This window comes from Phoenix dactylifera, chromosome 14 (genome assembly GCF_009389715.1).
Source record: "Phoenix dactylifera cultivar Barhee BC4 chromosome 14, palm_55x_up_171113_PBpolish2nd_filt_p, whole genome shotgun sequence".
Lineage (NCBI taxonomy): Eukaryota > Viridiplantae > Streptophyta > Magnoliopsida > Arecales > Arecaceae > Phoenix > Phoenix dactylifera.
Window position 1 is genome coordinate 2,494,006 of NC_052405.1, and position 14,577 is coordinate 2,508,582.

General features: G+C 40.8%; 2 protein-coding genes and 2 long non-coding RNA genes across 4 annotated transcripts; all 4 read right to left on the reverse strand.

Annotated features, from left to right (window-relative positions):
* Window positions 1-285: 285 nt before the first annotated feature.
* Window positions 286-4,094, reverse strand: LOC120112996. The gene is made up of 2 exons (XR_005514670.1): window positions 3,273-4,094; window positions 286-651 (listed from the first exon to the last, which is right to left on the reverse strand). It is a non-coding gene; the product is annotated as an uncharacterized LOC120112996 (long non-coding RNA).
* Window positions 4,095-6,180: 2,086 nt separating this feature from the next.
* Window positions 6,181-6,534, reverse strand: LOC103698912 (auxin-responsive protein SAUR50-like). The gene has a single exon (XM_008780959.2). The coding sequence runs from the start codon at window positions 6,532-6,534 to the stop codon at window positions 6,181-6,183; it is 354 nt and encodes a 117-aa protein (XP_008779181.1).
* A 1,351-nt stretch (window positions 6,535-7,885) lies between these two features.
* On the reverse strand, window positions 7,886-9,017 carry LOC113461733. The gene is made up of 2 exons (XR_003384015.2): window positions 8,347-9,017; window positions 7,886-8,209 (listed from the first exon to the last, which is right to left on the reverse strand). It is a non-coding gene; the product is annotated as an uncharacterized LOC113461733 (long non-coding RNA).
* A 778-nt stretch (window positions 9,018-9,795) lies between these two features.
* On the reverse strand, window positions 9,796-10,149 carry LOC120113115 (auxin-responsive protein SAUR41-like). Its single transcript, XM_039133921.1, has one exon. It carries the CDS (start codon window positions 10,147-10,149, stop codon window positions 9,796-9,798), a length of 354 nt encoding a protein of 117 aa, XP_038989849.1.
* Between the last annotated feature and the right edge of the window lie 4,428 nt (window positions 10,150-14,577).

Below are 14,577 nucleotides of genomic sequence, written 5' to 3' on the forward strand. Positions count from 1 at the left end.
ACACAGAAATAACTCCTAATAAGCCCACAAATAACACAAATAAGCCCTAAAATGCAAACAAGCCCAGAAATAAAAATAAAATAAATATGCAAATAAAATGGTGGCCTAGCTGATGCCCCCTCCCTCCTCCTCCTCTTTACCTTTGATTTTTTGAGCTACATGATAATTTTGCTTGCATGATTGCCATTATGGAGTCACAGCAGGTGCCCTCCTGGTTTGATGCACCTCATGTTCGCAGTTTCTATTTTCTGAGCTCTGGTTTACAGAATTCCAGTGCTTGTCAGGTCGAGAAAATTTTACGACTTCAAAATTATAAAAGCTCTAAGTGGGGAAAGCGTAATTTGAAACTGCACTGATGGTAGAGATTGAAACGTTGAAGACATGAGATATGCCTAGATTTATTTCGTCGAGGAAGGTACGTAAAGGTGCATTCAAATATTTTAAGCATTTTAACAGCGTACGCAGAGATGCATTGAAAGATAACTACAGCTCTTTCATGCTTCACGTGTACTTTTACTGTAGAGTTATCTTCCCCAGAGCTGCATCCACGTCAATGTTTCGCATGATCCAAATTGTGCCATCGATGCATTTGTCGAGAAAGTTGGATCATGCGATGTTTTCATGCGGCGGCAATCCTCTGGCACCTGCAAGCTAGTTCAGAGCTAACTTTGTCAAAAATGCGTTTCAAAATCCCATATATTCCATGAAGCATCAAAGAAGGTAATTATTCCTCTTTGAAATCATTCTTGTTCATCACATGGTGCGAATATAAAAAGTCAATGAACCTCCATCCAAGAGCAGATTACTTTTCATAATAGCTTAAGCTTATGAGACAAATCATCTATTTTTGCCTTAAAACAAGATGTTTACTTGAGTTACTTGTGAAGCTTCGATGTCCTTCTTGTGCTGCCAATCTGTCCATTCTCCTTGTGCGCTAGTGGAATGATTACAGAAACATATAAAAATGTCTCGCGCCTGATGCAACTATCAAAATTTAAATTTGAAATTTAGAAGTCCAAAGTGGAAAATGTTTTCTAATATCTTCTAGTCATTGGGGGGGGGGTTCCATGTTCAAGAAAAGATACATTGAAATAACTAATAGGATGATGTTTTATTTTTATGAGAGAGAAGATTAAGGCCGAAGTCTAATCCAATTTTGACGCGGTCCAAATCCGACCTCCAATCATAGGCTGATACGTGGCAACAAAAAAAATTTATTTTAGTTGAACTCGAATTTCTGTGAATAGTTGAAAGTCAGCTCTCCTCAAGACTCGGATCCTGCGCAGATTGAGAAAAGTCGAAACCCAACTCCTTTGTCAACTTTGATGGCATAAAAAAAATTTTATTTCAGTTAGACTAGATTCCTGCCTAAATTTAAATAAAAAAAAATCAAAAGCCAGCTCTCTGCCCAACTCTGATCCAACCCCAATGAAACAAAAACTCGTCATCTATAAATAATGGCTCAAAGATCTCATACAAAATATATGCTCTTTGTCCTCATCTTCTTCGTCTTTCCATATATTTTGTTTTTAGAGTTATATATAACTTAAGTGTTGGAGGTAGAGCTGATCATGGGCCTTCTGACCCGCCCAGCCTGCTTCGAAATTTTTTGGACTTGGGCATTAAAAAAAGGCCTATGGGTCGGGCCTGGACAGAAAAAGCGGCCTGACCAAAAAATCGGACAGAGCTTGAAAACTTTTAAAAATGGTCCGGCCCGACCCCTATTTTATATATAAAACACAATATACATATAAAGGTAGAAAAATACATCCAGTTTTAGAGAGCCTATTAAACTGTTGGGCCATTCTGGTCCATTTTAAAATTCCAAACAAAGAAAAAATCGGACCTGTTAGGTCGAACCTTTCGGATCGGATCTGAACAAAAATTTAAGTCCGACAGTCAGACCGGGCTGGGCCTGGGCATAACTATCAGGCCTAATTTCTGCTGTAGAGCGTGGTCCGAGTCTGACCCGATCTGAATTTTGACCAGTTCTAGTTGAAGGGCTATCCACCCATTTTAGTTTTTTTTTCCCCCTGTGCGCGGATCTTTTAGATCAGCGCCTCTTTTATCTACTGTGTTATCGAATGGCGCTCTTCCACCACGTAGATTGGATTTTGACGGCAGCCGCTTTCATTGATAAGAAAATGGTGCATACTGAAGCAGGAAAAAGGTTTTCTCGGGAATACGAGAACAGAGCAGCTCATAAACTTCCAGGCGTGCTTCACGCGAGATTGTAATGTAGACCATGTACTTTCAAAGTTAATATTTTCCAACTGTCAACTTTAATACAAAACTAAAGGTCGCAGGGTCCGCTGGTCGAGGGAAGTTATGAATCACATAAAGATTTTTTTACTCTCTTCCTTTGTACGTTTATCTGTTTGCTTCTGCTTAAAGAATCACTGCATGCCTGAACGTAAGCATGGCATGGTGCTCCCGTGTGTTGCCAACATTCTGGCAGGGGCAAGTCGTGTGCCACAGGGATGTCAGAAGGATATTTGTACCTACGCTCATCAGATTCAGACCTTATGGCTTTTTCTTTTTGAAAGAAACAGGGAGGAAGAAAGGTTCTTCCCAACTAATTTATTGAAGAATAGGATATTAAGGATGTTAATACGAGATTAAGGACCGGCGCTGTATCGGACTATGTAATGGTCTGATGACCGCCAGATTCAACTCATGTCAAAAGAAAGTCTCCTGCTGCTAAATCTATCCTGAGTTATTCAAGGATTGCAACCTGTGAAGGCTCACTTTGTCAAGCTAGTTAGTTAGTAGTACATGCAAGCATTTCATGAATCAAATGGAAAAAAAAGGTAACCCAACTCCTTTTTTTTTTCAACAAACAAAAAAAATTTGTACTTATCAATCAGTTCACTCGGCACAAATTCAAAACTTGAGATGGAGAACAATCTCTCTCTCTCTACAGTCCCAACAAGAAAAAGGAGAGAGACGAGAGAAGAAAAATAGGAGAGCCAAGAGGCTCTTCTTCTCTCTTTCTCTCTCTTCCTTCCTTCTTCCCGGAGGAAGATGCTCTGCGGCCGTAGCCGCCCATGGCCGACGACCTCAGCGGCGACGGCCTAAGGTGGTGTCGGCCGCATGCCACGCCCGGCGACGGCCAGCCGAACGGGAGGGAGAGCAAAAGACAGAACAGGGGAGGGAGAGCAAAAGACTGAACAGGGGAGGCTTGGTCATCACTTAATCCGGCGGCTTGCCAGACGGATTCCAAGGGAACGTGGCCCAAAGACAAGAGAGAAGAAGAAGAAGAGGGTGCTCACCGTGCCTTCGGCATGCTTCTCTGGCCGAATCGACGGGAAGACTCCAATCTCCTCCCACAGAATGCTTGGCGGTAAATCCTCCAATGGAAGGGCTCTCGCGATTGAAGCCAAGGGAGAGGGGACGGGGTCCTTTTATAGATGGATTGATCACCTATTTTTCCTCCTTCCGGTGGATTCGGGGGAGGAAGAGGAGTTGGAACAGGGGAGGGAGAAGGCTTCGATCGGTAGTCTCCCTCCCCCTTTTTCATGGGTTGGGCCGGCGCCGTTGCTCAGAGGCGGGCCCAAGCCCAATGTTTTGTGGGCCTTTACACAAGGCTTCTAAAGATCCAGCTATTCAGCTACTCAGCCACAGGCTTGTTCAACCAGGTTATATAAAGTTAGCCACTAGTTTTCTTGATTAGTAATGGACCGTCAATCAGAGACTAAATCCCACATCAATCAAAGTTGCCACTTAACATTGCCATCTTTTCCTTGGGAAGGGTAGACCACCTTCTAGGGTATCCAAAAGGAGCAAATCCATCAATGGCAGCAAAAATTGGGAGGGTTTAGTCTGAAATTATGTTAAAACCACCGGCATCATGAGCCACAACAAGAGTTGGCCATGGCAGGTAATAGGAAGATGAGTCATGCATGAGAATGGTAAGGCCATGATTGCTGAGTTGCAGATCTGATATACTTCTATTGAGATAAGGTGGTTTTGAGTTGGCTTTGTTGCCATGGAGGCCTTTGCTTTCTTTTCCCCCTTCACCAAAATATGTTCGAAAGTATTGCGATTTTGGTAAAGCCATCCTGTTTATCTTTGGCTGGATTTAAGAAATAACTAGGCAATCATTAATCTTTTCAAGAGTTTTCAAGTGCAGTAGTTGCCAAGAAGGAATCGAAAATATAAGACCATGTATTCTCTCACAGAGGCGGCGGCAGGGCAGGGAGTAGCAACTCAAATCACCTGCACGCTGTCTTTCTTGCTTGCGCTGTTCCTTTTGTTCTTGGTTTGATATGCATGGTCGCATGGAAGAACATAAAAAAGAAAAAAAAAATTGGAACCTAGTTTAATTCTTTGATGGGTGGTGGATTGGTAGTAGTGTTGGGAAATCTAAGTCGTCCTAAAGCATGTGAGCACATCGACAGCACGTGACTTCGAAAGCGCCCGACCTCGGACACCTTGCCAAGCGCCCAACTTCAGAGCTCCCGACTTCGGAAGTCCAACCTCGCCACTCACCTACCGCGGCCACATCCTTCTGTAATCCGATCAGAGATCATGCCCTGCCACGGCCCCTAAAATTTAATGCGCATGGCCTCCGCAGAACTCTGGCTTACTCCACAATTATTGCGTATTTTTGGCTTACTCAACAATTAATGCGTATCTCCGGCTTACTCAACAATTAATGCGTATCTCCGGCTTACTCAACAATTAATGCGCGTGGCGCCTGTTATCTATGAATCTACAGTCCTCCACGGCAAATCAGTTCGGCTGCATCCAGTCGACCCTGACAACCCCCTGATCCCGACCTCCTGTCCGATGGCAAGGCATTAATTCACTTGATCGTGCACCAATTCATGCGACGTGCCCAGCCGTACGGCAACTTTGTCCCATCACATCGCAAGTAACCGAGCACCCTTCTATAAAAGGGGAGGAAAAAATCTCTGGGCGGGGACTCTCTCCCTTTGAATACACTTGCTCCCCTCTGACTTAGGCATCGGAGGGTCGGCGCCGGAAATCCCGGCCACCGGCTTTTTGCAGGTCCCTCGCAGAGGACGCCGCTCGTCGACGGATCGCCGCCCACTAGTTCTCGCCGGAGCTCCTCCTTCCCAGCGGACCGGTCGTCCCCGGGTCCAGTTTCCAGCAACATGTAGTACTCTTTTCCATGGCTTCATAACGTAGCCCCAAACATTTTTTTGGGTAAAACTGGATATTTATTATATTATTTTTGACTAAATACAACTATGAGAATCAGCATGTAGCAGATCGTAAAATGCTCGGTTTACTAAAGAAAACTGAACTTATTTAGAAACCAGCAATCTCCCTATTCTTTGCTTCGACTTGGATCAACATGTCATTAGAAGTCCCAGATTTTTTTTCTTTCTTTCTTTCTTTCTTTCTTTCTGTTTTTGCTTTCAGTTGCCAACAGATTCCAAGCCCATCAATCTCTTTCATTATTTTAAAAACAAATATATAACGTGAAGAAAAGCCGATCTGTTTCCGCCAATGCTAAGGAAGCTTGCTTACACTCCTCAAGAACAGTCAATCTGCTCCCTTTTACTTTGTTCACCACTGCCAATTAGCAAGGATGGTTATGGTGACCTAACCTTCCAGTTTTTTTTTCGCAGAATGCAATGGAAGGAAAAACAATTTGTGTTCGGCATCAAAAGCAATTGTAAATCTGAAATCATTCTGTATGGAGATAAATAAAAAACGCAGAGAATAAAGGAACTCATATTTGTTTTACTCTTTTAGATAGAAATCCACATGAAGAATCATGAAATCCATTTCAGCTATTACATAGAATCATGCCGATGATTAAAAAAAAAAATCACTCACACAAAATGAACTTAGACGCAAGTGACTGGAATTCACTCGCAGAAGAAGAGTGGGATTTTCCCTTACAGATCTGAAAGAGAGCTGATTTGTGTAGCCCTAGCTGTTCAAACGGATTACAGGAACTTTCTTTGTTTTTAAAACTAAATGAGCACCATGCTGATTCTATTTTCTTTTTCATTTTTTTCTTTGATAAAAAATATCTTCTGCTTATGCAAAAGAAGCTGAGCATATTTCCATGCAACACAAAAACTAAAGACCGTATACATGAAGCATACATCTTTCTCACCAAAAAGAGGAAAAAAGAATCTAATAATCAGAGAAAAAGATCATAAGTCATGGAAAGGTCCGTGACTGAGTTGTTTGCACCAACTAAATGAGATCTTCCATCAATTTCTCAAGGTCAAACTGCCCATGCGAGCACTTCACAGCATTCACCACCTCCTGAAAGACCGAAACATTGCATGGCAGCATCAACCCACTCCTCTGCTCGAAGCCATACTCCCTGTAAGCCCTCTCCAAGAGCATCCTAAAGAGCGGGTGCGAAAGAAAATCAGTTGGAATGACAAACCTCTGCCGCTCTTCTCCGACATAAACCGGTAGGCACCCAACCGAGATTGCATTCAGAGGAAGTTCCTCGGAACTCCCAAGCAACCATCGGTGGCGCAATGGCTCGAGACTCTCAAGCACCTTGGCTTTTTGGACCAACTTCATGACGGACACCATCTTCATCACAAAGAACAATGAGATCGAGCTGACAAAGAAGAGCTTTAAGATACAACTCTGTACTTCTGACAAAGAAGGGTGATGGTTGGAATTCTTAGGATGTGGGCAGCAGGTAAGATGGGTCGTAGTATATATAGAAAGGACTGCAGCTGGAATCATAGCTGTACGGCAAAGCAAAGTTTTCCAATAGGCAGGAAAAAGGTTATGCCACGCCATGCAATCGTTATATAAAATAACAGAAGAGGCTTGCCGTTTGGGAGCCGAAATTTTTAATGTCTCATCCAGAATATTTTCATTTGAGTACTAACCGTACAACACAAATATTGTACTAATAATAAGCATGTCCACATGCTGTGTCTTGTGTGAAGTGAGTGTGGCTGAATATGTCATGGAATTGCAAGAAAACGATGAAATAACAACTAGTACACATGCTGTGTCTCGCCATGAGAAGTTTTATCTCAGTATAGATTTAAGATAACAGATTTGAAACTCCTTTTCTGAAAATGTAGAAACGATCATGAAAACAACTAGTCAATCCAAGAAATGCCGTATGAACTACTTCTGAGGACCACTGATTTTTTTAATGAGAGGTGTGGGAAGAGTCAAGAAATTTAATCTGGCAATAAGTTGATTAACATATCGTTGTCTCCTTCTATTTCTAATTGTCTCTACTAAGAAGGGGGAGGATGTTCTGGATACGGTGCCACATAAGCTAATGACAACCTCTGGTTCGGACTGTTCTGTTTACGGTATCAATCGTAAGCTATTCTTTATTCTTTATCAATTAACTTGCAACTCGACCTATTCCCGTTTCCCCACAAAAGCAAGATAAGACTTCCCTCGCTGAAAACAATTGCAACCTTGAACAATTCGTTTCCACCCAATTTACAACAGACCTGTTAACTTCCAAAATTATTTCTCACACAATGAGGGGGACTGAAAAACTCTAACAGTGGTTCAATGGAGATCGATGGATTTATATTTTTGCTGCAGAAGATAGTGCAGATAAACAGACTAATGAGTCTTATAGATCACTTAAAAGTATGGTGTAACAGTTAGAGAAGGTAGGGTACATGGTCCAGCCATCGGAGTTAATTTACAATGAAAAAAAATGGGGGAAAAACTTTGTTTGGCACATTGAAGGCTAGCTAAGGTTCCATGTGGTACTGTTGTTGCAAAAACATTATAATTATGTGATTTTAACAGTAACAATAAACTTCCATTAGAAGATTCCAAACAAGAATTCCTAGCTGAGAATTTACTTGGATTTCTTCATTTTGCAGATGTGTGTAATCATAGAAGTAATTAGTGTTAAAATGCATTCAGCAAGCTGTGCTTCTGTGCAAGATAATTCCAACCTCAAACAAGAATTGAAAACTTGTTCATATAATATCTGCCAAACATGACATGGAATCTTGGATTGCAATTACATTCGAAAGCCTAAGCCAAATTAAAGCCCAGATGTTAATGTGCCACAGGGCAGGGTCGACAGCATTGCTAGAAATTAGCAACCAACTCAAGTTCAAGAGCCTGGAAGAACTTACAGCGACCCTTACCACTATATTCAATATCCTCACTTTTCTTTTTATATCCAGTGAAACCAACATTAGACAACTTCAACTGCCGCTTACCACCATTATCATTAGAGCCATCCTCATTCAGCTTATCAGACTCCCTAGGCAACACAAGCATATCAAGTAAATCAAATAAGGGAAAAGGACAAAAGCAATTACTTATTTCACACGCTTCAGCTTCTTAGATAAGCTAGAGTAATTTGACCTTAAATAGCTAGCCAGGTTCCAAAAAATTCACCAGATGACTTCAACTGTATCCTTGAAGTAGGGGTTGCATGTCCCCCAACTGAAGCGAACCAATGTTGGGAACCCAAACACCGGGTGCTTATGATGATCCAACCATGCTTTGATCCCAAGATCTGGCCAAAGTACATCATGAACTCAAAAGTTAGAAATGTTTATGGTTATACGCATGAATTCGAAATCAGATAATGACAGCATGCTTTACACCCTGAATATTCAGATTTAGAATGTACTTTCTCAATAAAAAAAATATGGAAGATATTGTGTACACTAAATAGCTCTAGCAGCAAAGCTAAACTATAAACAACCTCTTCCACTCCATCCAAAATCTCAAAGGGCCCAATGTAGCGAGGACTCGGTTTACTAGGTCTCCCAAATCTCATGACACTTTTTGAGAGTAAAACCTTCAAGAAGAAAAAGTCACCCTCTAAAAATTTCATCTCTCTTTCTTTTCTGCCCAACTCTTTTGTTTATCTTGAGCTGCCTTAAGTCTTTTCTTGATCACTGTAATTTTCTGTTTGACATTTTGGACTAACTCAGGACCCAATAACTACTTTTGTCCAACATTATCTCAATACAGAGGAGATCTGCACTTCCTTCCATAAAAAGCTTCATAAGGTACCATCTTAATACTAGAAAGATAGCTATTATTATAGGCAAATTTTACTAAAGCTATATAATCATCCTAGCAACCTCCAGATCAACTATACATGCCCTCAACATATCCTCCAAGGTCTGAATCATTCTCTCTAACTGGCCATCAGTCTGAGGGTGAAAAGTAGTGCAGAGCTTTAATTTAGTTCCCATGGCATTTCGAAAACTCCTCCGAAAGCTAGACACAAAACGTGGGTACCGATCAGATATTATGCTTACTGGCACACCGTGCAAACACACGATTTAATGAATATACATTCGTGCCGTCTTCCTTGCTTACTTGCGCTGTTCCTCTTGTTCTTGGTTTGGTGACCTAACCTTCCAGTTTTTCTTTGCAGAATGCAATGGAAGGAACTCGTATTTGTTTTAGCTAGAAATCCACATGAAGAATCATGAAACCCATTTCAGCTATTACACAGAATCATGCTGATGATTTAAGAAAAAAATCACTCACAAAATGAACTTAGAAGCAAATGAATGGAATTCACTCACAGAAGAAGAGTGGGATTTTCCCTTACAGATCTGAAAGAGGGCTGATTTGTATAGCCCTAGGTGTTCAAACGGATTACAAGAACTCTCTTTGTTTTCAAAACTAAATAAGCACCATGCTGATTCTATTTTCTTTTTCATTTTTTTCTTTGATAAAATATATCTCCATGCATCACAAAAACTAAAGACTGTATACATGAAGCATACATCTTTCTCACCAAAAAAAGGTAAAAAGAATCTAATAATCAAAGAAAGAGGTCATAAGGCATGGAACGGTCCGTGACTGAGTTGTTTGCACCAACTAAATGAGATCTTCCATCAATTTCTCAAGGTCAAACTGCCCATGCGAGCACTTCACAGCACTCAACACCTCCTGAAAGACCGAAACATTGCATGGCAGCATCAACCCACTCCTCTGCTCGAAGCCATACTCCCTGTAAGCCCTCTCCAAGAGCATCCTAAAGAGCGGGTGCGAAAGAAAATCAGTTGGAATGACAAACCTCTGCCGCTCTTCTCCGACATAAACCGGCAGGCACCCAACTGAGATTGCATTCAGAGGACGTTCCTCGGAACTCCCAAGCAACCATCGGTGGCGCAATGGCTCGAGACTCTCAAGCACCTTGGCTTTTTGAACCAAATTCATGAACGACACCATCTTCATCACAAAGAACAATGAGATCGAGATGACCACGAAGGAAGAGCTTTAAGATACAACTCTACTAATGCAGGATGATGGTTGGAATTCTTGGGATATGTGAGAGGCCCAGCCACATTGGGCTGGTCCAGCCCGACACCAAGAGAGGGCCCGAGGGCCCTCTTTCCGGTCAGAACAGAGCAAAGCCCTGTTCGAACACGGGGAGGAGGACGAAGAGTCCTCCTGCTCCACGGATATTGTCGAAGGCTAGGATTATCCTAGCCTCCTCTCCGATCAAGCTAATCGGCCGCAAGAATCGCGGCGGAGCAACCACCATCCGAGCTTATCCCCCTCACCCTCGAGTTAATCCCCTTTGGAAAAACCCTCGATAAATCTCCCACCTCTTAGAAATCGAACCACCGCCGAGCTCCTCCTCTTCCTCTCCTCTCCTTCCTCTCCTGTCCTTCCCCTTCTTTTTTCTGGTGAATCTGATCCGCCTATTTGAAGTATGATTTAAAGTGAAAAGAGGTTAGTAACTTAATACTTCAAAATGTGTTTTCTAAATTATTTGGCAAAATAATTTATTAGTTAATTAAATTTTGATATATGTTTTGTACTTGGTTAAACGGGTGAGGCATGTTAATAGTTATTTTAAAATTATGTTATATATTATGAAATCTGGAAAATGTGACCGGACAAATTATGAAAAATCTATTTTGTGTATATATATATATACACATGGCTCCGATCTCAGCATGGCTACGATCTATTCTGGCCCCGCCAATGGGATTATTTGTTGGCCCTATCGACTTATATTTATGAGAAATTGATTTTGATACCGTACCACCGAAAATTAGAGTAGTAGTATTTGGATACCATACCACCGGTGATTAATAATAGTGGTATTTGTTACTTTGTGCAATCGATGCCATTGGGTCACGCAGTTATAACCTATTTATGTTCGAATTCTGGTATCAAAGTTTGTGTTAACTAAGTAATTTCTCCATGATTGGGCCCCATACCTTGGGGTTTAAGGATTGTAAGGTCTTCACGGAGGATCTTGACTTTGATACTTGTTCCAATGTTACGCGGATAATATTATATTGATGCCTGAGAATACCTGGGCAATTTTTATTTTGAACCTCCTTATGGTTCCAGGAAGTGCGGCTCCTAGGAACAGCGGGTACCATTATTGTGAACAGTTGATGGTGATCCTCAATGAGACTTGTATTCTAAATTGGTGCCATGATGTGGTCCTTTAAAGGTCGCTCTTTTCAACTCTTCAAGTTTCATTAAAAGCTTGAAACTCTTCAAGTTCCTTCGCAGGCAAAAACTACCCAGGGGAACCTGTCAGGTTGGTGCAGTGCCATGATGTGCTGCTTTTGAGATAAGCTGCCTTCCATCGAAAGGTTTCTTTGAAGTGAATTCCACATGAGAAACTACTAGTATGAAAAAAAAAGCTCCAGAAAAGACATATACTAAACAACTTTCAGATAGCAAAAGACTGATTCAAGTTTTCAATCCACCTAAAAAAAAAAAGGCATTCAAGCTCGCTTAGCATGCTTGGTTTGATTTCATATGCTGATCGTAATTCTCGGACTTGACGCATGGCAGCATGGGTGCAACTTTTGCAAATTAAAGTTTAACTGAATAGAAGCAGATTTTTTTTTTTTTTTTTGTTGATTTCTTGTTCTAAATACAATTCCAGACTATCCTGAAGTCTAACAGCAAGATCCTTTCCATGCACTGCATGCGGATGAAATAACTTTAAATCAAATTGGTAAACGGAGGGAAAAGAAACTAACCGAACTCAACTGAATGTGCTGCTTTCTCTCAATGGGGACTTGGAAACTTAAACGGTATACTCTTGATCTCTTCAATTCAAAATTGAAAATAAGGAAACAATTCAAAACTGAAAAATAATAAAAAGTGGAAAAAAAAAGATGCCATCGGTTCTCATGCAACAATTTGAGGAGAGGCTGGTGAGTCTTTAGATAATGCACGTCACAATTTGGAAGCTTTTCTTCTAAAACCTGGTCAATTCTCCCTTTATGAGTATTCTGGTTTCTTCTACAAAGCACTGACAGGCCATTAGACCTGCCACTGACCTACCACCGTATTATGGAGCCATATGGATACCATTAGGCTGCCTTGCAAAAGTGGAAGATGATCTCATGCACGAATCTCTTGGTTTGTGTCATGATGTGCGATCCTCCTATAGAACTGCTCTCCTACTCCCCTAGTTCCTTCAAAAAGATTGCACCCACTCCTCATGCGAAAATCGTCATCACATATGAATCCACAGCCTCCCAATCCAACTTTTGGGGTCCCACGAAGAACATTCTCTTTTTTCAAGTAAAATCATTGGCAATAGGAGGCAAAAGAGGGATGCTTGATTATTGGATCTCTAATCTCCTCATCGCTTTAAGAATGCTGAGCCTATTTCAAGAAATGAGAAGCTGGGGTGTCCTTTCTCGGACCTCCATGATGGAAGGCACATTGTGGAGCTAGATACAACTGGAATTTCTAGCTACCGACTCTAATGAATGGTATCTGTCATCCAAGATAAGGCTGCATTGGGACCCATTTCGTGTTGTGACATCTCGAAATCTTGTTCACTTTTGGGTTCGTTCTTTCTTTCTTCTTATTCTACTTCTACTTCTTCTTCCTTTTTTTTTTGTTTTTGTATTTTTGCTGCTTTGAGACAAGGCATGCGTGCATTCTCGATGGGAGCACGCTTCACCTTTCTACCTATCTCTCCTTTTCATATCCTCGTAGATGATGACAAGTTGAGAACAGCTTTGTGGTCACCCTTCTTGGTCATGCCGTGAAGATTTATTATTACTTGAGTTGAGCTGATACATGGGCGCCTCACACACACCGGGTATGAGTGCAGCCATTAAGTCAAAGAAAAGGAGAAGATACATCGAAGGCGGCACCGAGGCATGAGTATAGAGATGCGATTCCTTGAAGAGGACCAGTCGCAATGCAATTCTCTTAACACTGCCATGGTCCCCCCCTCCCCCCATTTTCCTTTTCATTGAGGTCATGAAGGTCACTACCCATTTCTCGGTTTGTATAATTTGAAGAGCCAAAAGCTCCTAATGATGGATACCAATATTGCGCCACCCAGTTGGTTAGAGGTCCCTAAATTTTAGGAATTTAAATACAAAAAAAAGGCATCACAAAAATCCTTTTCAAAGAGAGAGGAGGGCACCAGAAATTTCAGATATCGCTGCACCTGATCTTTGGAAGTTAACCCCTCAATTAGCACGGCTCTTCCGATTATCGTGATGTGCTGGAACAAGTGTCGTGTTGGGGCTACCTTCCCTTTATTTTGAAGAAGGCCATTTGAATTTTTTAATTGTCTCTCCTAGGTTTTTTGTTATGGGTTTCATAAGATTGGTAGAAAACGCCGTTTCCAAATTATGGAGAAGGGGTGTATCTTTCGCACGACCCGCCTTGAGATTGATAAATTTAGAATGCTTTTGAGATTTGTGCATTAGGCGATCCAATGGCGGTTTTGGGAAGCTAAGATTGGTTCGCATGTTAGAGTCAGGAGACATCAAACTGTAACAATTAGAAGAAAGGGGTTCTCTCATCTCATGATCTGTTCACATATTAAGGTGTTTGGTATATGAACATATTTTCCTTTCGTCAAGATGCTCCTTTTTTTTAGCTAAAAAAAAGCCAGTGGCTTTTTTTTTGGAAGAGGAGGAATAAAAAAAAAAGGAGACAGATATTTTTGTTAGTGTTAGTCATGTTCTGCACCGAGCATCAATAATGTTTCATTAAAATCTTAGTCTCATCCCTATGATAATGGTGAGCTGTTATAAGAAATTGATGTGGTTCTATATTATTTTGCTATGTTGGAAAGGAGCATCAAGGAGCACCCAATAGTGCCCCCTGTCCACTATTTGAGCAAGGAAGAGCTAGTGATCCATGTGTTGAAAGTTGACACTAGGCATATCCTACTCAGGCCAAGTCACTTGTGGCACTCATTGCTTCTTTAGACTTTATAAAAGCATAGTAGGCATGCATTTCCTAGCAGGTTTATAGCTATGCTCAGGTGTACTCGGGTTCCAATTTATGTATAACTAACAATTCATTTAGTTTGTGAAAAAAAAAATTCTCACTATTTTTTTTTTTTAAAGCTAATGCTTGGATATATGATGTTTGAAAAAATAATTTTTACATGTTTCGTTAACCATAGAAAAGTAGCACATTCTAGAATGTCTTATGTTTCTCCCAGCATCTACTTTTCTAGAAAAATTATGTAATATACTTATTATATTCTTCCTAAAGAATAAAAATCTTGCCTTATTCTATCTAAAAGCTTAAAAATATATTTAAAAAAATTAATTTTTAGCAAGTGAGAATTAAATTTTTTTATATTTTACATGAGTTTTTGTTTTAATGTAAAAAATTTATTTTTAAAAAAAATTCAAC